The following is a 23951-nucleotide window of genomic DNA, read 5'->3' on the forward strand; positions in this document are numbered from 1 at the left end:
TTCAGGGACAGACAGGCTACTGTGTTTTCAGTTGGTGCAGGTCCTTAACTTCCTGCTGAAACATTTTTTTGTTTATGCATACATATTCAATGGTGTAATGTTGAGAGATCTCAAATATTTATTGTAAATGTTGTCGTGTATGAAAAGGATGGCTGTAAATCAATTGAAAAACCAATAAATATGTTCAAAAACAAAACAAAACAGCTGGATTTCCAGAGAATGCATTGTGTTTGGTAAGTGGGACATGCATATTCTATTGTGTCGATGGCATTCTGCAGAATATGCCCACTAAAAGCCACCAGTATGAAGGACCCCAAATGGATCACCTTTTTGTCTGTGTCTCTTATGCTTATTTAAAATATGGGGGCTCACACATAAACAACCCCTTCGTTAAGGACCACCTGTAGCTCCAAATGTGAAATTGCTGCTTTTTGAAGATGGACTAGATCTGCTCCTTCACCCCCTTGTTTTTGTATGTGTTTGATGTGCCCGTCTAGCCCAGGGCAAAAGAAAATAGGAAAATCTAGGCAATGGTGAGGTAACATTTTCATTTTATTGTGGCTCCTACATATATTTCCCACCTCAGACAGGCAGGTAACAATATTCAGTGCAGAGAGGGGCAGCTTCCAATAAAGGTCTAGAAGACTATATATGTCCACGCTTTACTTGCCTGCATGTTTTGTGATTTTAGATCTCTGCTGGGGCTCTCTCACCAAAGAGTACTTGCCCCAAACCTGGATCTTGACATCCAGGGAATTCTCCTTTTTATTATACAATATTTTATTCTTTAACAAAATACCATATATTTCCCTCCCAGCTCCCTGCTTTTTATGCTCCAGCCAGCTCCTCCTCCCCCAGGTCTTTAGCTTGTTCTCAACCACTTGTGCTGGGTTCCCCCCACTTTGGGGGCTAGGCGGCGTGTGTGAAATATTGAGGGGTGCCTGGGCCCCCTTGAATTTTTGAGGGTGTTTGGACCCTGGCCCCCAGATGGTGCCCCTGCTCTGAACCACCCAACCATACACCCATATCCAACTTTTTTCCTGGTCACTCAAACCACAGTCAAAAAGGAATGATTGGAAAGTGACCCTGTGGTAGACTCCATGACAACATGGCTACCTTTGGCACACTGACAAGCATTTATCTAACAATTTTCCTGTGTAAAATGGCTATTGGAATCCAGAGGGAAATTCACCTTTTAACATCATGTAAATGTGGTAAACCATGGAGACTGTTCCATGAATCCCAGAAAACTCAGTTACAGTGGATGATGTGGTTCCAACATTGGTGTTGTTCAGCAAGGTGTCTTGGAAGAAAGGCACTCAATGTGTTCCCACCTCCCTGCATAGAGTTTTGCGAAATGCTCCTTTGACATCGTCATTCCTCAGGCTGTATATAAAAGGGTTGAGCATAGGTATGACAATGGTATACATGATGGTGGCGACCCTTCCCTTTTCTGCTGAGTAGCGAGCAGTGGGCTGGAAATAGACCCCAATTACTGTGCCGTAAAAGAGGGTGACCACCAGCAGGTGAGCCCCACAGGTAGAGAATGCCTTGCGCCACCCAGAACCCGCAGGCAGCCTCAGGACTGTGACCAGGATTAGGGCATAGGAGATCACAATGAAGACAAAGGGGCTCAGCACCACTAAGGCCCCCTCAGTGAAGATCAACATCTCAATTAAGCTGGTATCAGTGCAGGACAGAGCCAGCAAAGGCTGGTGATCACAGAAGAAGTGGGGAATCTCGTGGGAAGCGCAGAACGAGAGGCGGGACATCAGGATTATGTGCAACAAAGAATGGAGGTGGGAGACAATCCAGGAGCCGGCCACAAACCCCACACACAGGCTTCGACTCATCATGATGGTGTACTGCAGGGGGTTACGGATGGCCACATAGCGATCATAAGCCATGGAAGCCAGAAGAAAGCTGTCGGTGACCCCAAAGGCAAAGAAGAAATACATTTGAGTCAGGCAGGCAGCATAAGAGATGCTCTTGGCTTCTGACACCAGGTTGACTAACATCTTGGGCACGGTGACGGAGGTGAAACAGGCATCCACCAGGGAAAGGTGCCCCACAAAGAAGTACATGGGGGTGTGCAGATGAGCATCACAAAGGATCAACAGGATGATCAGGAGGTTCCCTAGGATGCCCACTATATACATCACCAGGAAGATGGCAAAGAGGAACTTCTGCTGTCCTGGTTGGGAGGACAGACCGATGAGAATGAAGTCAGAGTGAGTGGAATGGTTTGCACTGGCCATGTCTCTGAGGAGCCTGAAAGGGAACTAGATTAAAATTCATGAAGTCTCTGCAAGCAGTTCACCCAGCACATATGATGTATTTAAAGCCTTATTAGGCACATTCTCTACAAAAAGGGTTTCCTATGCCATGCATACTTTTGAAAGCATGAAAAACAAATCTGCCCTCTCCCTGCACAGCTCAATCCGTGCAACTATCCAGAGCGTAAAGCACAAGGGAAGCAAAGGAGGCTACTCCATCTCATCACTCTGCTGACAGCCTGCAGGGTCACAGAGGACAGGTGAGCAGGCAGTTGCATCATGGAGAAAAAGCAGTGGGGTCAGGGGGCTCAGAAGATCAACAGCAGGCCGTCTGCTGTGATGTGGGCCTTGACAGGTACCCCAGAATGCCAACTGCTAGTGCCAACCCTGTCTGTGAATATCCTGCTTCCCTAAATGTAAATCACAGCTGTGATTCCATCGCATTGGTTATGAGCAACGGGAATCAGGAGCAGGCTCATTATTTCATAAAACTATTGCAGATTGTGGCATGTAAATTTTGCCTCCTATATCTGCATTATATAGGGGTAGAATCTTGCTTTTTAAAAGTATGTTGCAATATCTATGATTTCACATACTTCAATTGTCACTTTCCCTAGGACCATAATTACAAGGGGGGGGGGACACTCTGTCCCACATCCATTGGCCAAAGAAGTGAAAACCATCAATTACTATTCAAGCAACAACCTCAGTAAGCAGGGGTGCCAACTTGAATAAAATATGGGAGGTGGGACTTAAGCACCAACAAGCTTAATCAATCACACACCATTTGAATGACAATGCCCATCAATGGCGGGCAGACGGACTTGGACCCCTCAAATATTTTATGGAGGGGGAAGGACCTTGGCCTCTGGGAGCTGGCTCCTATGCCAGTAAGGGAAGTTCAGCCTGGCCTCAGCTGGACATAGGTAAAGGTAAAGGGACCCCTGACCGTTAGGTCTAGTCGTGGACGACTCTGGGGTTGCAGCGCTCATCTTGCTTTATTGGCTGAGGGAGCCGGCATACAGCTTCCGGGTCATGTGGCCAGCATGACTAAGCCGCTTCTGGTGAACCAGAGCAGTGCACGGAAACACCATTTACCTTCCCGCCAGAGCGGTACCTATTTATCTACTTGCACTTGACGTGCTTTTGAACTGCTAGGTTGGCAGGAGCAGGGACTGAGCAACGGGAGCTCACCCCGTCGTGGGGATTCGAACTGCCAACCTTCTGATCGGCAAGTCCTAGGCTCTGTGGTTTAACCCACAGTGCCACCCTGGACATACAAGCTTGTTTATAGCTTCATGCTTTATTCTGGCCTTAAAGAACAGATCCTTCAGACCTCACCTGGAGTACTGTGTCCAGTTCTGGGCACCACAATTCAAGAAGGACACTGACAAACTGGAACGTGTCCAGAGGAGGGCAACCAAAATGGTCAAAGGCCTGGAAACGATGCCTTATGAGGAACGGCTAAGGGAGCTGGGCATGTTTAGCCTGGAGAAGAGGAGGTTAAGGGGTGATATGATAGCCATGTTCAAATATATAAAAGGATGTCACATAGAGGAGGGAGAAAGGTTGTTTTCTGCTGCTCCAGAGAAGCGGACATGGAGCAATGGATCCAAACTACAAGAAAGAAGATTCCACCTAAACATTAGGAAGAACTTCCTGACAGTAAGAGCTGTTCGACAGTGGAATTTGCTGCCAAGGAGTGTGGTGGAGTCTCCTACTTTGGAGGTCTTTAAGCAGAGGCTTGACAACCATATGTCAGGAGTGCTCTGATGGTGTTTCCTGCTTGGCAGGGGGTTGGACTCGATGGCCCTTGTGGTCTCTTCCAACTCTATGATTCTATGAGATCCCCTCCTCTGTCTTTTCCCTCCACTTCACCTGGCCTTTTTATTTCCTAAATTTGGTGACAGGGCCACTTGGAGTGTGGCATGCTCAGGCTCAATACTATTCAATGGAGGGAGAGGTGACATTTGGAGATGTTAACATAGATCAGGACCCACCAGCCACTAAGACTTACTCTGACACCTTTCCTCTCTTTCTCCCTTCCGATCTTCTTAAATCTCTCCTGTTTCAGGGAAGGTGTTGATGTAACCCTCAAGAGCAGTGTTTCCAAAACTTCTCTGACCACTGGTCCTGCTAGCTAGGAATGATGGGAGTTGCAGTCCAAAAAACAGCTGGAGACCCAAGTTTGGGGAACACCATTAAAGCAGAGCAGTGGTGGCTAGCCCTCAGTTTGGGAGTCTAATCTGGCCACCCAAGCAAATGTTTCTGCTCCCCCCATCAAGTCTGCTGGCGGCAGCAAAGGAAAAAAAGATCATTTGAGGACTGGACAAGGAATGATCACGCCTCCTCCTTATGGCTCTGTCCAGCTCACCTGGAGGAGCTGGGCTCTGTGTGTGCCTGTGTGTGACCTGCATGCTGGTGCATGGAAGGGTGTGTGTGTGAGGGTGTGGGGTGGGCAACCCACCACTGGCATACAACCCCTGGAAAGATTTGCCACACCTGCTCTACAGGAACTAAACTCAGCAGTGCCGGGTTTAGGGTGGTGCAGGCGCCAAGCTGAGGAGGCACAAAACAGCAGCAGCAGCAACAGCCAGAAGAAGAACTGCACCAAAAGGAATGATTGTGAAAATGAGAAATATGGGTGGGGCACTCCAAATGTGTTCTTTGCTCAGGGTGTCATATTACCCAGATCTACCCTGAACCCAGATACATGTAACCATCACCTATATTCTTCCTCTTCCACATTTGCATCTATGTTAACTTCCCTGCTTCCTCTCTCCCTTGAAACAGGCACCTGTTGTTGTTTTTCCTTGCTCTTTTACCTATTATTCCTTAAAGCCCCAAGTACATCAATGGTGCTTATATATCTGTGTATCCACCCCCTTCTCCCTGGACCCTAAAGGTAGGGCTTATCCACACTTAGCTATTGGCCTGCTCTTCCCAGGCACAGACCTGCACTTTAAAACTCTTGTGTCCAAGCACCCTGCTTTTTTTGCTCCAGAGTTTTCCCATTGAAAACTCACTCTTTAGTGCTCAATCAGAGCAACCCTTAATTTAGGCTTTCTGGAGCAAAACAAAGGGGCTCAGATGCAGAGCTTTAAAGCACAGACTGTGCCTGGAAAGAGCAGAAGAAAGGTAAGGGTGGATAAGCCTGCAGACAGGTTGATCAGTAGACGACAGAGTAGGGAGGGAGAAAAATTAAAAAAATCCCTCCATCCTCTCTCCAACCCTTCCTGGCTGCCTGAATCATAATTTTCCTGATCCATGCCAGCTCAAAGCAAGAGGTAGCTTCATGGGAGTTGTGGAAGTTTATTTCATTGTAAATTGAGAAGGATCTCATGCTGGCCAAGGGAAAAAGAATGGCGCTGCTGCCATCCTTCAACCTGTTTCCAAAGATCCCCTTTATCACACACAAAGGTACAGCAGGAATTCCAAGTATAGTAACTCAAAAGCTGGATATTTAAACCCCTGACCATGTTCCATGGAGGTTACTTGCCCAGCTGTGCTCAGCTGTCCAAAGATTGCTTCATCATGGAGGGAGTTGGGAGCAGCAGAAAGCAACAAAGACCTGGATAAAAAGCCAAATAACAAAGCTGTGTTCTAATATGCAGCAATGAGAAGCACAAATTAAGGGGGGTTATATTTATAGCTACCATAAAGCTCACTCAAGCAGCATCCCCATGAGCTATAATTCTGTAGCAGACAGAGACACGGATCACTTGGGGGCCAACACATGGGGGAGAAAGAGAACAAACATTTATTTAGTCTTCTTTAAAAACTTGGAAGTTCCCTGAGGTGACACCAAGCAGAGACCCAGCTCAATAGTTCAGAAAAGCCTCTCTTGCCTGATGTGTGAGCCTCACCATGAAGGAGCACCCCAGTGCAGGGGCGTGGGAAGGGGTGTGTGGTGGGTGTGGTCCACCCCGGGTGTCGTCCTTGAAGGGGGTGACAAAATGGCACACTGTGGGGGTCGGCACTTACCGTGGGGCCTGGCCTGCAGCACGCCCAAGCCACGCGTCTCTCCTGGGAGTGACGCGGTGGCTCTGGGCCCCGCGCTGCCTGAAACAGCAGCATGGGGCTTGCGTCCACCAGGCGGACTCCGTGGGCAGCTCGCCACACTGCCCCCCTGGGCGGATTGCCACGCCGCTCCCCTGGGCAGATCGCCACAGCACCTCCATGTGATGCCCCCATGTGCAGATCGCCACAGCGCCCCCATGGATGGATCGCCCTGTCCCCACCGCTCCAAGTGCCAGAGCAGCTAGCTATGCCCCTGCCCCAGTGCAGCCATCCAAGAAGCAGCCAGAGGGAAGCTACGGCAGTGGTATTCCCATCTGCACTGGCAGTGGGAAATGGGCCAACACAGGGCGGGCTGGATCCTGAGTCAGCCCTGCTGCCATCCATCCAAGACAGTAGCAGGACCAATCTGGGTCTCTTTGCTGCTGCAGCCCAGCATAGGGACATGCTGTCCTCTGCCTGCCCCTTTCTGCCTTGTCTGGCATGAGCTGTGGGTGTGGTGGCAGCTACACCATCCCATTCAACCCTGTGCTGCCAGCTAGGGATTTGGATTGCCACCTTAAACTGCTGGATGATACCTTGTGGAGAGGGAAAGTTGGTAGGCTGGGGGAATTTGCAGCAGCTGGGCCAGCTAGTGGGAGTTCTCCATCCCCTCTCTCCAGGCACAAACACCTCTCCTTGCTTGCCTGAGGGTAAGAGCCACAGAGTAAGGTGATCACATTTAAAGCACATTATGTCCCCTGAAGACTCATGGGAACTGTAGTTTACCCCTCACACAGCTACAATTTCCAGCACCCTTAACAAACTACAGACCACAGACTTTTTTGGGTGTAGCCAAGTGTTGAATGAAAGTGTATGGACTGGATCTGCCCAAAGCAGTGTTTTTTTTTTGCTGGGTTTAGATAACTTAACAGTGCAAATGCCTCACTGAGATCAAGGGGACTTCAGAGAAACATGTTATAGGATTGGAGCTTAATTGCTAAGGCAATGCTATGTTCTGTGTCTATTCTTCCAATGTTATTCATACATTTACATTTCCTCCTGGAGATAATTTCAAAAGTTGCCATTCTAAACAGATGCAAGGGCTATTGCCCCAAAGTTTTTGACAAAGTCTATTTATGCTAGGTGAGAATTTGGCCAAGTTGCTTTGGTGCAGTAAGGCCAGCCAATTAGCCATCCCCTTTGATCCAAAGGTACAATAGCTGCAAATCCAGTTCATTTTGCTCAATGCAGATTTACACCAGTTGGCAAATCTGGACCTGATGGCTCCAGAAGAACCAGACTAGATAACCCTGTCTAGGAAATTGCACCCAAGATACCCAGATAATTCCCTCCCTTCTATGCTGTGTTCATCTGCGTCCCCAGATGCTTCGGGGCTCAACTCTCCAAGGATTTCTACTGTCTTTAAGAAAAACCCCGTGTGGTTAATCATAGAAGGGAATGGAGCTCATTAGAAGTTTGTTCAGGAACCAAGTTAGTTAGCGAATATTGCAGCTTATATCTGTCTATCATGCCTCCATTTGTGCTCTCCTATTATTATTGTTGTTGTTATTATTATTATTCTTACTGAGAATTTCCACCAAATAAAGTGATTTTTTTTAAATGATGGAAGTTGTAGTCTAGCAACATCTGGAGGGCCGCATGTTTCTTACCCCTGATTGCCTATTAATTGACAGTTCTTTCTGTGTGCCAAATCCAAAGTGATAGCAGCTTGAGCAAAGAAACTCTGCTTGCAAATTTACTATAACAATTTGCTGGAACATACAAATAAAATCCTTATCTGCTTTCTTATTATCCCAAAATCCCAGCTTTCAGGAAAGAAAGTTAAGACCTTTCCAGATGTTTTCTAGTCAGGTATTGTATCTTAAAGGAGAGCTAAAGTTATCATGATTTGCTTTTAGTATAATTACCCCTAGACCCTGGGTTATCTTGAGCATTTGTTAATGGAGAATCTCTTTGGTTTCTGGAAAATAGATTGCTAACAGGATAGGAGTTTGGGGCCTCTAACCTGGGCATATTTCTTCTAATATCTGCATTAGGGCCAATATAATGAATCTTCCCTTCTTGCCTGTTGGAGCATTTCCAAATATTATTAAGACAGGTGACAGAGGCAGGAGCAGTGCTTTTTTTGAGACGGCCTGCGCTGGTATGCCATACTGCCACCTCTTTTCTCCCCACCACCATCCCACAGTTGCTGTTGCTCACTCACCCACCCACCCACCCACTCCTTCCCGCATCGCACTTCCCACCCTGCTTCATTCTCCGCCTCCTCCACTGCTTCCCGGAGGACCTTTTAACAATTGCCAAAGCACCTTCCAGGAAAGTGCCCAACTATCATAAAAAGGTCACACCAGATGTAGCGTTCCCAAAGCAAGGAAGGATTGGACTCTGATTAATAGAATACACACGAGGCTTGACCAGCAAGACTCTGGGAGGCGTGCCAATAATAATAATTCCTGTCCACCCCTCGGCCCAGGTCATTTTATTCACAAAATAACTTTTTACACAGTGTTTGTAAGAACCAATCAGATTTCCTCTGAGCATTTCAAAACCCCCACATGGGACAAAGTCAGATCAGATTAGAAGAAATTCTGTTAACTACAAAGACTGCTCTGAGCATGCATACATATCTGGGAGTAAATAAAACAGGACTAGAAAGGAGGAATGCATCCAGCAAACCCGGAGGTCAGAAACAAGCAGTAAAGGAAGGAAGGAAGGATGGGTAGTATTTACCATCTCTTTGTGAACTCTCTTCCTGGCCCAAAGATCTATCTAAAGATTAAACTACATCAAAGTAACCTACTCTCTTTATGTACTGAGGATGCCTGATGAACAACTGGCCTGTGTTCTGGAATGCTGATATGTGCCTGTCAGGCAGAGAAATAGGACAGTAGAGAAAATGGCCAGAGATGCAGAGCCTTGTGGGATTTGATCAGAAATTACTGTCAATGAATCAAACCCAGTCAACGCAATGCTTTCATTGTGGACACAATGGCTTGATGTATATTTTATAATTCTTCAAAGTAATCCCATCTGATCACTACACCAGAGCAGCTGGTTAGAGTTGGCTGATAATGCCAATGTTAAACGTTTGATCCTCATCTGGGACAGCTGCCTATTCCTGCATTGCAGGGGTTGGACTAGATGATCCTGAGGGTGCTCTGCAACTCCACAGCTCCATGATTCCATGATTCTGCAGCTTCTGGTCCTGCCTCCTCTGCTTCAGTGTCTGAGTCTGAACTGCTCCCTGCAAGAGGCTTTCCTTGCTCACTAAAGCCTGTTGCCTCTTCAGCATCCAACCATTCCACCCCCCATTCTCTCTCTGATCTCTCCTCAGTGTCCCACCACCAATCCCTGGGCTCTGAGCCTTCTTCCTCTGAAGCATCTCACCCCCCATCGTCATCCACTTAGTCCCTGACAATGTGGAACTGACAGAGGTATGGATATTAATGAAGCCAATTGGGAAAACGCATGATCCATTTTTGTCTAAATTGTGTGAAGAAAGCACACAGCATTTTAACTTAGCAGTTTGAGCCTAGCTGCCCATTTTTTTTGCTGTGCATCTCAAAGCTTCTGCTTTACAGATGTATTCCAGTATTTGCTTTTTTTAAAAAAAAATAATTTTTATTCATTTTCCAAACAATTTTATACAGTCAATACATTATTTAACACTCATTCTTCAGTTTTCGACTTCCCTCAGTTTCTCTGTCAATCTTTTGTAAAATTTCTATTTGTTAACGCATTTCTAAACATAATATTGCCTTTTAGAACTCCTTTTCCTCTTACTTTCTTTTTTGCAATATTTCTTACTAACTCACAGAGTCTCTTCAAAACCAACAAGCGATGTCTGTACATCACATATGTTTTTCAGATATTCTGTAAATCTCCCCCAGTCCTCGATAAACTTTTGGTCTTTCTGATATCAAATCTTCCCAGTGAATTTATCCAATCCTGCATATTCAGTCAATTTCCTTCTCCATTCTTCCACTGTTGGAATTTCTTCCTGCTTCCATCTTTGGGCCAGAAGTATTCTTGCAGCAGTCACTGCGTATTGAAACAGTTTACAGTCTCTCTTATTACAGTGGTGCCTCACAAGACGAAAAGAATCCGTTCTGTGATACTCTTCGTCTAGCGGTTTTTTCGTCTTGCGAAGCAAGCCCATTGACGGATTAGCGGATTAGCGCTATTAGTGGCTTTTAGCGGCTTTTAGCGGCTTATCTGCTGATCGGATCAGCTGATAAGAGGCTTAGCAGCTTAGAAAAGGGGGGGGGAAACCAGCAGGAACTCGCAAGACATTGTCGTCTTGCGAAGCAAGCCCATAGGAAATTCGTTTTGCGAAGCACCTCCAAAACGGAAAACTCTTTCGTCTAGCGAGTTTTCCGTCTTGCGAGGCATTCGTCTTGCGGGGCACCACTGTAATTTCATTTCCTACCATTCCTAATAGGAAGGCCTCTGGTTTTTTCACAAACGTATATTTTAACATCTTTTTCAATTCATTGTATATCATTTCCCAGAAGCCTTTCACCCTTTTACACTCCCACCACATATGATAGAAAGTACCTTCTTTTTCATTACATTTCCAACACTTATTGCATGTTTTGTACATTTTAGCCAGTTTAACTGGCGTTATATACCATCTGTAAACCATTTTCATTACATTTTCTTTCAATGCAGTACATGCTGTAAATTTTAACATTTCATTCCATAATTTCATCCAGTCGTCATATTGTATATTATAACCAAAATCTCTTGCCCAATGTATCATTACTGATTTTACCTCTTCATCTTTTGTATGCCACTCCAGCAACATTTTATACATTCTGGACAGATTTTTATACTCATTATTCAATACCTCCGCTTGAAATTTTGATTCTTTGCCTTCATACCCACACATTTTACAATCCTTTTTAAACATTTCATTAATCTGATAGTAATGTAACCAGTCATAAACAGATTCTTTCACCTCTTCATAAGTTTTCATTTTCCATTTCCCCCCCTCTCTTATTACCAGTTCTCCATACGTTATCCACCTCCCCCTCATATTGATTTTTTTCACGCTCATCACTTCTAATGGCGAAATCCAGTGGGGGAGTCTAGGTTCCAACAAATTTTTGTACCTCTCCCACACCTCTATCAATGATCTTCGAAAGATGTGGTTTTCGAAACCTTTGTGATTTTTTTTCTTTTCATACCATAGATATGCATGCCAACCAAATCTGTTATCAAATCCTTCTAAATCTAACAACTCTCCATTCTCTAATTTAATCCATTCCTTTATCCAACAGAGGCATGATCCTTCGTAATATAATTTCAAGTCTGGCAGGGCGAGGCCACCTCTTTCTTTCGCATCTGTTAATAACTTAAACTCAATCCTTGGCTTCTTGCCCTGCCAGATATATCTTGAAATTATTTTTTGCCATTCTTTAAAAATTGATGCCCCCTTGATTATCGGCAATGATTGGAAAAGGAATAACATCTTTGGCAGCACACTCATTTTTATCGTAGATATTCTCCCCCAAAAGGACAGTTTCAGTCTTCCCCACACCTCCAAATCCCTTTTTATTTGGTTCGACACAGGTAAATAGTTGTTTTGAAACAAATCAATGTTCTTGGGGGTTAACCATATTCCTAAATACTTCACTTTGTTCACCACTTCTATCTCTGTCCTTTGTTGTATTTCCTCAATTAATTCTTGATTCATGTTTTTATGGCGACAATGGGCATCCCTGCCTTGTACCCTTGGTTATTTTAATATCTTCTGTAGTATAGTTGTTTACTATCAACTTCGCTTTGTGTTCTGTATATATTGCCTTTATCCCATTATAAAATTCCTTACCCACTTCCATATATTCTAAATTTTTTAGCATAAAGTTCCATGATATCATATAGAGGAGGGGAAAAGGTTGTTTTCTGCTGCTCCAGAGAAGCGGACATGGAGCAATGGATCCAAACTACAAGAAAGAAGATTCCACCTAAACATTAGGAAGAACGTCCGGACAGTAAGAGCTGTTCGACAGTGGAATTTGCTGCCAAGGAGTGTGGTGGAGTCTCCTTCTTTGGAGGTCTTTAAGCAGAGGCTTGACAACCATATGTCAGGAGTGCTCTGATGGTGTTTCCTGCTTGGCAGGGGGTTGGACTCGATGGCCCTTGTGGTCTCTTCCAACTCTATGATTCTATGAAATGGTGGAGTTGTGATGTTGGAGGAGTCAATAAAGGGCAAAGTCCCCAACATCTATAGGAAACAGTCCTCCCCACACGAAGGTGGGGATATGTAAATGCAGGTAGCTTTGATTCAGGCAGAGCAGCTCACATGGCCTTTAATTCACTCCAGCATGCACCTCGAGAGAGATGGAGTCAGCAAGGCCTCTGGGTATAGGGCGGTATATAAATTCAATCATCATCATCAACAACAAAAACAACATTGAGTGGGGTTAAACCACACAGGGCATGTACCAGAGGAGAAGCTGGACAATTCTGTTACAGGACCTTGAATATACAGGACCTTGAATATTCAGCATTCCATATTAAAATCCATTTAGAGTTCATCCAGTTGATAGAACATGAGACACTTAATCCCAGGGTCATGGGTTCAAGCCCCACATTGGGCAAAAGATTGGGGTCTGGACTAGATGACACTCATAGTCCCTTCTAGTTCTACAATTCTGTGATTCTACGTTTAGGCGTAGAACACATACCCATCAACTGTCCTGATTTGAGCAGGACACCCTGGAATTACAGACTGGCTTCTGAATGGATTTCAGAATGCCCCATTTTGTGGTTCAGTGCTCTGGTGCAAATCAGCTGGTTTGTGCCAGAGTGCCAAACCAAAAGACAATTGTGGTTTTTTTTTGCTCTCTCACAATTCACCCAACTCCCACAGGAACACAGGACCCCCAAAAAACAAGTATCCTGATTTGAAGTTGGTTCAGAAGCATCATCTCTCCACTCTATCCATTGGAGGAGGCAACGGATGGGGGAGAGATTCAGTTCACTTTTGAAGGCAAACCTACTTAATTTGCACTTTTCAAATCAATAATGTGAAGTGAAACACAGCCATCCTTTGAAATTTGTAACACAGTTCTTCAGCCAAATAATGTGTACACAAATACATGTACTAGGGTAAAGTGGGCATAAAATACACATATTTGTTAAAATAACATTAAAATGCATTGTATATGGGGAAATTGCTTTACACAAAGGGATAGATTTGGCAAAACTGCATATAAACATAGGAGTTGCAATCACAGGAAATATTCTAAATAGTTCTGTCTCTTTGCACCCTTGGGAATTCTTCCCAGCAGATTTGAGAAAGTACTTAAAACCCCCCTGAAAGGATCTAGGATGTTTTTTTTCCAGCTTGGTGTGCGTCCTGCCTGTTGCACAGGGTGAAAAACCAGCCACAGACTACAGACCAATGTCAACTGACTGTGCTTTTACCTCCTTTCATTCACCTGCGGTTCACTGCAAGGCTAGAGCAAGAACAGCCTCCTCCAAAATTACCACAGGTAAGACTCAATTCGTGCTGTGGGAAAGATGAGATTTATGGTCTATTGTATTTAGAAATGCAGCGCATCATTCCAATGAGGTTTGGGAGAATGGAAGACTAGAATCCAAGGCGCATTGCAATTCTCATTGGGTTTATAGAAAGAAAAAGGATGTGGGGATTAACAGATCAGGGCTAATTTATTGGTTAGGAGTTGATGATCCTACTCTCTTCCTCAGTTTCTTGGAAAGCTGTAGGTTTTTACACAAGAACGTAAAAAGAGCCTGTTGGATCAGGCAAATGTCACCTTATGAAGGGCTTTGTTCTGCTGTTGTTGTGTTGTAGTGCAAGAGTGCCCCTCCAGACAGCAATAACGCTGAAACATGGGGAGCACCTGACAAAGTGGATGGATGTATGGATTGTCCAGTATAAACCCACCAACAATGGACTACCTTTGCATCAGTGCACTTGCAAAACCACCCATCTGGGTGGGCATTCAGCTTCTTTGGGTGGAGGATTTAGTTGGACCTAGTATCATTAGAAAGCCAGACACCGTCTCATTCAAAAGCCTTCAGAGCATGGGACCAGTTTACTTGGAGGATGGCCTGACCCCCTGTATCCCCATCCCCAACTACTTCAATCTGTGCAATGGACACAGTTCCAGGTGCCATGTAATTCTTGTTCCACACTGTGCTCTTTTCAGTAATTGCTTAAAACATTTTTATTCAGAAGTTACCGGTAAATGTATTTGATTTCCTTTTCGCTACCATTGATTTTAAGCACCATTTGCATATTTTAAAATATTTTATCGACCATTTTAAAGTTTTATGTTTTTGTTAACTGCTTCAGGGATCTTGTTTGTTTGTTTACAATCAAGTGGTTTATAGATTTCAGCCCTCTGGGAGTGGCATGGTCTCATAGCCCATAGTGTGAACTGAGTATGAGCAGGTAAGAAGGAAAATGTGAGTGAGAAAAGAGGTGGGGGAATGTGACAACTTTGGGTTCAGGACTTTGCTCGTGCTCATGCCTGGTGGGCCTGAGAGGTCTGCCTTTTGGGAGTGGGATGCACATTTTAGGTAAACATTTGACTGTGGGGCTGAGTGCATTTGCTGGGCTCATACGCGAGATTCACCTAGAGAGGAGGTGAATCTGGGGCGCCACAACCTACAGCTGGAGGGATGTTCCCCTACCAGAGTTATATACTTCTCTGAATTAAATCAACTCTTTTAATGTGGGCTTGCAATTCCTCCAACATGATCTTTTTTACAAGCTGTCTCACAAACTTTCTTTATGGTTATGGGGGGTTGGGTTGTTTTTCAAAGGGAGATTGAAAAATAGCAGGGATGGGAAAGATTCATGATTCAAAGCATGTTGTATCTCCTGTTTCTCTTGCAGAATAATGGTACTCACAATTTTTTTTAAAAAATCTCTGATAGGTTTTTCTGCAATGACTGTGTATCTCCAGCATTCTTTGCCTTGTGTTCATTGTCTTACACTCTCTCTTCTACTTCCCTACATAGGATCATAGAATTGCAAAGTTGGAAAGGACCCCAAGAGTCATCTAGTCCAACCCTCTGAAGTGCAGGATAGAGTCTTCTAACAGGATGGAGACAGACAACAGGACCACTGTCTCTAAATTCATCCTTCTAGGCATCACGAGCCAGCAAGACTGGAACATGTTGTTCTTCACTACCTTCCTGATTATATACATCATCACAGTGCTGGGAAACCTGACTATTGTACTGGCCATAAGGTTGGATAGCCACCTCCTCCATACTCCCATGTACTTCTTCCTCAGCAACCTCTCCTTTGTGGACGTCTGCTTCACAACAACCATCGTGCCCCAGATGTTGGCCAATACAGTCTCGGGAGTGAGGAAGATCTCATATGGTGGGTGCCTGGCACAGATGTACTTCTTCATTGCTTTTGGCATCAGTGACAGCTTTCTTTTGGCATCCATGGCACTGGACCGCTATGTGGCCATCTGTCGGCCTCTGCATTATGCCACAGTGATGAGCAACAGGACATGCCTACTAATGGTGGCTGCCTCCTGGCTGACCTCTCACCTCCATGCTCTCCTGCACCCCCTCCTAACATCCCGCCTCTCTTTCTGTGCCTCCAATCAAGTACCTCACTTCTTTTGTGATGTCTTCCCATTGCTGAAGATCTCTTGCTCCAACACCTATCTGAACACTCTGATAGTGCACACCGAAGGAGCTCTGATTGTTAATGGAGCTCTAGCATTCATTGTCCTGTCATATACACGCATCCTGATGGCTGTGTTGAGGGTTCCATCTAAGGAGGGAAAGTGGAAGGCTTTCTCTACCTGTGGGTCCCACCTGGCTGTGGTGACCCTATTTTATGGCACTGTCATCTGGGTCTACTTCCAGCCCTCATCCAGCTTCTCAGCTGAGAAGGATACACTGGCTGCCATCATGTACACTGTGGTTACACCCATGCTGAACCCCTTCATCTACACTCTGAGAAATGACAAGATGAAGGAAGCCCTGAGGAAGCTTATTGGAAGCAAAGTCAACTAAACTCCTAAAGGATGTAAGCCAGTATTTTGTGAATGCCTCTGATGAATGGGGATGGTTTCTGCCTTCGTGTGGTATCAATGTAGAATCCTTATGATCACAGCATTTCACACAGGAAGTGTTGATGAGAATAACTGGTGAAAAGAGAGATAATGGTTTTCATGTTGATCCAAGGGTTTCTATGTCACAGAATTACAGAATCGTAGAGTTGGAAGGGCCCCCAAGGGTCATCGAATCCAACCCCCTGCCAAGCAGGAAACACAATCAGAGCACTCCTGACATATGGTTGTCAAGCCTCTGCTTAAAGACCTCCAAAGAAGGAGACTCCACCACACTCCTTGGCAGCAAATTCCACTGTTGAACAGCTCTTACTGTCAGGAAGTTCTTCCTAATGTTTAGGTGGAATCTTCTTTCTAAAGCACCCATGACAGAAGACCATCCAACCTCTGCTTAGAAATCTCCAAGGAAGGAGAGTCCACCATCTCCCAAGGGAGACCATCCCACTGTCCAACAGCTCTTACTGTCAGAAAGTTCTTCCTGGTGTTTAGTTGGAATCTCCTTTCTTGTACCTTGAAGCCATCGGTTCATGTCTTACCCTCCGGAGCAGGAGAAAACAAGCTTGCTCCCTCTTCTATGGGTCAGCCCTTTGTTGTCTTTTGAATTTTCCATGCCAAGAGGTGCCACTTCTTAGGCTGACATACTGAATGGCTGACTGTCCAGCCATTCAGTGCATAACTATGGCATATTGATTATAATTGTAAGAATAATGCAGTGGCACATTCACACATAGAATCATAGAATCATAGAATCATAGAGTTGGAAGAGACCACAAGGGCCATCGAGTCCAACCCCCTGCCAAGCAGGAAACACCATCAGAGCACTCCTGACATATGGTTGTCAAGCCTCTGCTTAAAGACCTCCAAAAAAGGAGACTCCACCACACTCCTTGGCAGCAAATTCCACTGTCAAACAGCTCTTACTGTCAGGAAGTTCTTCCTAATGTTTAGGTGGAATCTTCTTTCTTGTAGTTTGGATCCATTGCTCCGTGTCCGCTTCTCTGGAGCAGCAGAAAACAACCTTTCTCCCTCCTCTATGTGACATCCTTTTCTATATTTGAACATGGCTATCATATCACCCCTTAACCTCCTCTTCTCCAGGCTAAACATGCCCAGCTCCCTTAGCCGTTCCTCATAAGGCATCGTTTCCAGGCCGTTGACCATTTTGGTTGCCCTCCTCTGGACACGTTCCAGTTTGTCAGTGTCCTTCTTGAATTGTGGTGCCCCCTACTGGACACAGTACTCCAGGTGTGGTCTGACCAGAGCAGAATACAGTGGCACTATTACTTCCCTTGATCTAGATGCTATACTCCTATTGATGCATCCCATGAAGCTCTCCTATCAGGAGGCTGGCCATGTCTCCTACTTTGCAGAGCACAGTCCTCTATTTGAAGGGGTGTCCTGTCCAAGTCCATATTAATATTACAAGACCATAATAATGGAGAGCTTTGTCTATCTGCACTTAGTAACATCAGGACAGCAGACTGAAGAGGCACACTGGGTATCTGCTCACTGTCTTCCCTCTAATATGCTGGCTGTTTTGCCATAATAACAAACAAACAAACAAACACTGTCTTCCCCAGTATGGTGAAATGTATTGCATTTTTATTTGAATTGTAAGAATTATGCAAATTTAATATGTGCCAGCAAATTTTATGCAAATCTAGGCTGTATTGCATCTTCATTTTTGCAATGTTTAAGTAACCACCCTACATATAAAACAGATTTGACTCAAGGTCAGAACCACTGAAGCATTGCATACAATCAAAATAGGTTCCACACAAGACTAAACTGCAATATTATGAAGGGATCTGCTTCCCCATAGGCAGGATCCTTCAATAAGGTCACAAGTACATTTCATTCAGCAAAGGTTTCTAACACCAAATGAAAGGCTTCTGTTTGCAAGTCTGCAAGTTTGCAAGCCTGTTCTGTTGTTTCCTGCTGGTGTGTACAGGGAGTGCTGGATAGCCTCCAATTTGCCCCTCAGATACCGTAATTCTCTAAATCACCCTAATGCTGGGTTCTCTTTCCATTGAATGGGGGCTGTTTCAATTACTTTCCTCTATTTTTTCCCCTTTAGATGAGAGGCTGTCAGTGATTAAAGTGATTGTTGTTGTTGTTGTTGTTGTTGTTGTTGTTGTTGTTATTTTATGATGATGATGATGATCGCTGCCCATCTGACTGGATTGCCATCTAAATATATATAACACTAGATGCATGTCTGAATGCCAAGACAGGTTTCTGCAAAACTTAACTTCCTCCTATGGTGACCATGCATCTTACTTTACAGAGGACAGTCTTCTATTTTGAAGGGCTATAAGAAAACAGCCATCCGTCTGAAGGTGTTCCCTGTTTGAAGCCCTGTCTTCCTTAAGTCTGCTTTGAAGACAAAGACTGAGAAAAGAGCACAGAGGTATTGACGTTGTCCTTCAGCAATGAGAACCTGAACAACTGATTGGGAAGGCACACAGTTCATTTGTCAACATTTTCCCCACTTGGGTGAGATGCACTGTACTTCTGTTTAAATTATGGTAATCTTTTCTAAATTTGCATATACAGAATATACAATTTTTATGCAAATCTCTCTGTGTGTGTCCTCTTTTTTCGCGACCCTTGAGTGACCGCTGTACTACTTCCTCCAAATGTTTGTCTGGGTACTAAAATACTACTACTACTACTACTGCTAATAATAATAGTAGTACTTGGCTCTGGGTAGCTTCCAGCAGAGAATTAAAGAACACACAATACAGACATTGAAAGCTTCCCAATACAGGCAGTGGTGGGGTGAGGGCAGGACAAGCCATCCATGGGGCGGGGCACACCATGGGGCCTCCAGAGTCTGCCTGCCTCCTCCCACTCAGCCGTCCTACAGCTGCGGGGGGGGGTGAGGCAGTGGGCGGACTATCTGGGCAGCATGGAGCCTGCACGCGCCCAAGCCACCGCCTCACTTCCAGGAGAGATGTGTGGCTGCAGGTGGTGAGTGCCACCCGTCATTTTGTCACCCCCCTCAGTGGTGACACCCAGGGCGGCCTGCACCTACCGCACCCCCCCCCTTCCTCCACCCCTGAATACAGGGCGGACTTCAGGTGTCTACAGACGGTTGTATAATTGTTTTGCTTTTTATAATACTTTTTATTAATTTTTCATTAATAATAATCCAATAAAGGTAAAGGTAAAGGGACCCCCGACCATTAGGTCCAGTCGTGGCTGACTCTGGGGTTGCGGTGCTCATCTCATAGAATCATAGAATCATAGAGTTGGAAGAGACCACAAGGGCCATCGAGTCCAACCCCCTGCCAAGCAGGAAACACCATCAGAGCACTCCTGACATATGGTTGTCAAGCCTCTGCTTAAAGACCTCCAAAGTAGGAGACTCCACCACACTCCTTGGCAGCAAATTCCACTGTCGAACAGCTCTTACTGTCAGGAAGTTCTTCCTAATGTTTAGGTGGCATCTTCTTTCTTGTAGTTTGGATCCATTGCTCCGTGTCCGCTTCTCCGGAGCAGCAGAAAACAACCTTTCTCCCTCCTCTATGTGACATCCTTTTATATATTTGAACATGGCTATCATATCACCCCTTAACCTCCTCTTCTCCAAGCTAAACATGCCCAGCTCCCTTAGCAGTTCCTCATAAGGCATCGTTTCCAGGCCTTTGACCATTTTGGTTGCCCTCCTCTGGACACGTTCCAGTTTGTCAGTGTCCTTCTTGAATTGTGGTGCCCAGAACTGGACACAGTACTCCAGGTGTGGTCTGACCAGAGCAGAATACAGTGGCACTATTACTTCCCTTGATCTAGATGCTATACTCCTATTGATGCAGCCCAGAATTGCATTGGCTTTTTTAGCTGCCGCGTCACACTGTTGGCTCATGTCAAGTTTGTGGTCAACCAAGACTCCTAGATCCTTTTCACATGTACTGCTCTCAAGCCAGGTGTCACCCATCTTGTATTTGTGCCTCTCATTTTTTTTGCCCAAGTGCAATACTTTACATTTCTCCCTGTTAAAATTCATCTTGTTTATTTTTGCCCAGTTCTCTAATCCGTCAAGGTCGTTTTGAAGTGTGATCCTGTCCTCTGGGGTGTTAGCCACCCCTCCCAGTTTGGTGTCATCTGCAAATTTGATCAGGATGCCCTTGAGTCCATCATCCAAGTCGTTGATAAAGATGTTGAATAAGACCGGGCCCAAGACAGAACCCTGTGGCACCCCACTAGTCACTCTTCTCCAGGATGAAGAGGAACCATTGATGAGCACCCTTTGGGTTCGGTCAGTCAGCCAGTTACAAATCCACTGAGTGGTAGCATAGTCAAGACCGCATTTTACCAGCTTCTTTACAAGAATATCATGGGGCACCTTGTCAAATGCCTTGCTGAAATCAAGGTAGGCTACATCCACTGCGTTCCCTTCATCTACCAGGCTTGTAATTCTGTCAAAAAACGAGATCAGGTTAGTCTGACATGACTTATTCTTCAGAAATCCATGCTGACTATTGGTGATCACAGCATTCCTTTGTAGGTGCTCACAGACTGTTTGCTTAATGATCTGCTCCAGAATCTTCCCTGCTATTGATGTCAGACTGACTGGGCGGCTATGAGCCACAAATACAATACCAAATCATAATACAATTATGATTATAATACAATTAAAAGAGCAAATTATTCCATATGAAATTAAACATTTTTGGGTGACTTCCCGTGTTCTGATTTTGGGGAGATGCTGTTGTTATTCCTTCTTCCTGCTTCCATTCTTTTTTAATCCAAGTAATACAGTTCCATTGTTAATCCTTTATCTTAGCAGCAATTGACATAATGACTTTCATTCATGTTTAACTGTTCCATATCTGTTAGTTTGCCAGAGGGGTTTATATCTTGTAACTTTCTGTGTGGAATACATTTTAATGTTTGTCTTTCCTTTCCTGTTGCTGGCATCCCACCACCGCCACCACTCCGAGAACTTATTTCTTACTGTGCAATCTTCTCCGCCATCTTTCTTTGGCATCTAGCCTTTGCTCCAGGCAGACTTCCAGCATTTCTCTTCTATCTCTTACCGTCCTTTAACAAGCTGGTATCTCTTCCGAGCCGTAATAAATCAAAGTCAGGGTCCTCATTAGGGGGGTATACAAAACATCCCATATTCCACACAGTTCCACTCTTTCAATTAGTCCGTACAAATTATGTTTTTGTTGATTCCCTCTCGCATACCATTAATAGTTGCAATCCAATTATATTCCATTAGAAATTATTTTCCTTTCTTCTTTGAAGGGTTACCAAATCATAAAAACACATGATAATGATAATAATAATAATAAATTTTATTTATATCCCGCCCTCCCCAGCCGAAGCTGGGCTCAGGGCGGCTAACAACAATCAAAATAGTTCAACATTCTAAAACATTCATTATAAAATTAATTAAATCAAATTAAAATCAAATTAATGGCAACCATCAAGCAAAATTTTGTGCAGATTGCCAGAGGAGGGGGTCAGGCTGCGCCCTGACAAAAGGCCTGGTGGAACAGCTCTGTCTTGCAGGCCCTGCGGAAGGATGTCAGGTCCTGCAGGGCCCTAGTCTCTTGTGACAGAGCGTTCCACCAGATTGGAGCCGCGGCCGAGAAAGCCCTGGCTCTAGTTGAGGCCAGCCTAACCTCTCTGAGGCCTGGGATCTTTAGGGTGTTTTTATTCGCAGACCGTAAATTTCTCTGTGGGACATACCAGGAGAGGCGGTCCCGTAGGTACAAGGGTCCTAGGCCGTATAGGGCTTTAAAGGTTAAAACCAGCACCTTAAACCTGATCCTGTACTCCACCGGGAGCCAGTGCAGCTGGTACAGCACCGGATGGATATGATCTCGCAGCGAAGACCCCGTAAGGAGTCTCGCCACGGCATTCTGCACCCGCTGGAGTTTCTGGGTCAGTCTCAAGGGCAGCCCCACGTAGAGCGAGTTACAATAATCCAGTCTGGAGGTGACCGTCGCGTGGATCACAGTGGCTAGGTCAGGGCGAGAGAGATAAGGAGCCAACTGCTTAGCTTGGCGGAGATGAAAAAATGCCGCCTTTGTTATAGCTGTAATCTGCGCCTCCATAGAGAGGGAGGTATCCAAGATTACACCCAAACTCTTCACGGATGATGCTGGAACTAATTGCACCCCCGCAAGAGACGGGAGTTGCCCCCTCAATCCCATATCGCTCCGTCCCAGCCAGAGGACCTCTGTCTTCGAAGGATTTAACTTCAACCGGCTCCCACTTAACCATCCAGCCACAGCTTCCAGACATCTGGTCAGTGTATCTGGGGCCAAGTCAGGATGGCCATCCATCAACAGATAGAGTTGGGTGTCATCGGCATACTGATGGCAACCCAGCCCAAAACTCCGGACAAGCTGGGCGAGGGGGCGCATAAAGATGTTAAAAAGCATCGGGGAGAGAATCGCACCCTGAGGCACTCCACACACCAAGGAGTGGCGCGATGACAATTCCCCCCCAAGCGCCACCCTCTGTCCCCGACCGGAGAGAAACGAGCGCAGCCATTGAAGGACTGTGCCCTGGATCCCCACGTCGGCAAGGCGGCGGTCCAGGAGTTCGTGATCGACCATGTCGAAGGCTGCTGACAGATCTAGAAGAATCAGCAGCCCCGACCCGCCTCGATCCAGCTGCCTGCGGAGATCATCTGTTAGGGCGACCAGAGCCGTCTTGGTCCCATGACCAGCGCGGAAGCCGGACTGGAATGGATCGAGAGCAGATGTTTCATCCAGAAACCTACCAAGCTGTTCAGCAACCGCTCTCTCAATCACCTTACCCAGGAATGGAAGATTCGAGACCGGGCGGTAATTGGATAGATCTAAAGGATCTAATGATGTTTTCTTTAAGAGCGGACGCACCACTGCCTCCTTCAGTTCCCCTGGGAATATCCCAGTGCCAAGGGACAAATTGATGATATCACCCAGGGGGGCCCGCACCTCGTCTGGACACGCTCTAATCAGCCAGGACGGGCACGGGTCAAGAGGACAAGTGGTGGGCTTTCCAGCTTGGAGGAGTCTGTCCACATCGGCTGGGGATATCCGGTCAAAGTGGTCCAATACTGGACCCGAGGACAGTCGAGGGGCCTCCAGTTCCTTCATTGTATCCAAATTGGCAGGGAGGTCATGGCGGAGCAAAAGGGCCTTCTCCGCAAAAAAGCTCGCAAATGCCTTGCAGCTGTGTGTCGAATTGTTATTTAAATTTGGCTGTCCTTCGAGGGACGTTAAAGACCTAATTATACTAAATAATTGCGCCGGGCGAGAGCTAGCGGAGGCAATGGAGGCCGAGAAGTAGAACTTCTTAGCGGCCTTCACTGCCATCTCGTAGGTTTTCATAAAAACCCTATAAGATGTTCTTGAAGCTCCGTCACGGGCACCCCGCCATACTCGCTCTAGCCGTCTGAGGTCCCGCTTCATTTTCCGAAGCTCCTCGGTAAACCAGGGAGCCCGGTTTCTGCGGGGTCGCAGAGGGCGCCTAGGTGCGATCTCATCGATGGCTGCCAGGAGCTGGATATTCCAGCCCTCAACAAGCTCAGTCAATGAGTCGCCAGGGGGAGCAAGGTCCCGCAAGGCCTGAC

The 23951-nt window shown here is 45.6% G+C and overlaps 2 protein-coding genes across 3 annotated transcripts; one reads left to right on the plus strand and one right to left on the minus strand.

The window, feature by feature from the left end:
- Window positions 1-1319: 1319 nt before the first annotated feature.
- LOC309522722 (olfactory receptor 1K1-like) lies at window positions 1320-2258 on the minus strand (the record flags this gene model as incomplete). The annotated part of the gene is made up of 1 exon (XM_082206193.1): window positions 1320-2258. One exon carries the CDS (start codon window positions 2256-2258, stop codon window positions 1320-1322), a length of 939 nt encoding a protein of 312 aa, XP_082062319.1.
- Window positions 2259-15314: 13056 nt separating this feature from the next.
- On the plus strand, window positions 15315-18914 carry LOC309522395 (olfactory receptor 1f45-like). 2 transcript variants are annotated; one of them, XM_082205626.1, is made up of 2 exons: window positions 15315-16329; window positions 18660-18914. In XM_082205626.1, exon 1 carries the CDS (start codon window positions 15381-15383, stop codon window positions 16314-16316), a length of 936 nt encoding a protein of 311 aa, XP_082061752.1. In that variant the 5' UTR covers window positions 15315-15380; the 3' UTR covers window positions 16317-16329; window positions 18660-18914. The 2 variants fall into 2 exon arrangements, with proteins under 2 accessions (XP_082061752.1, XP_082061751.1); XM_082205625.1 differs by having other exon boundaries at window positions 18682-18914.
- Window positions 18915-23951: the final 5037 nt, after the last annotated feature.

The sequence above is a fragment of the Podarcis vaucheri genome (genome assembly GCF_965113315.1).
Source record: "Podarcis vaucheri genome assembly, chromosome: 17".
NCBI lineage: Eukaryota > Metazoa > Chordata > Lepidosauria > Squamata > Lacertidae > Podarcis > Podarcis vaucheri.

Coding starts and splice junctions, on each gene's coding strand:
- LOC309522395 (XM_082205626.1), top strand. CDS start 15,381: ATGGAGACAGACAACAGGACCACTGTCTCTAAATTCATCCTTCTAGGC.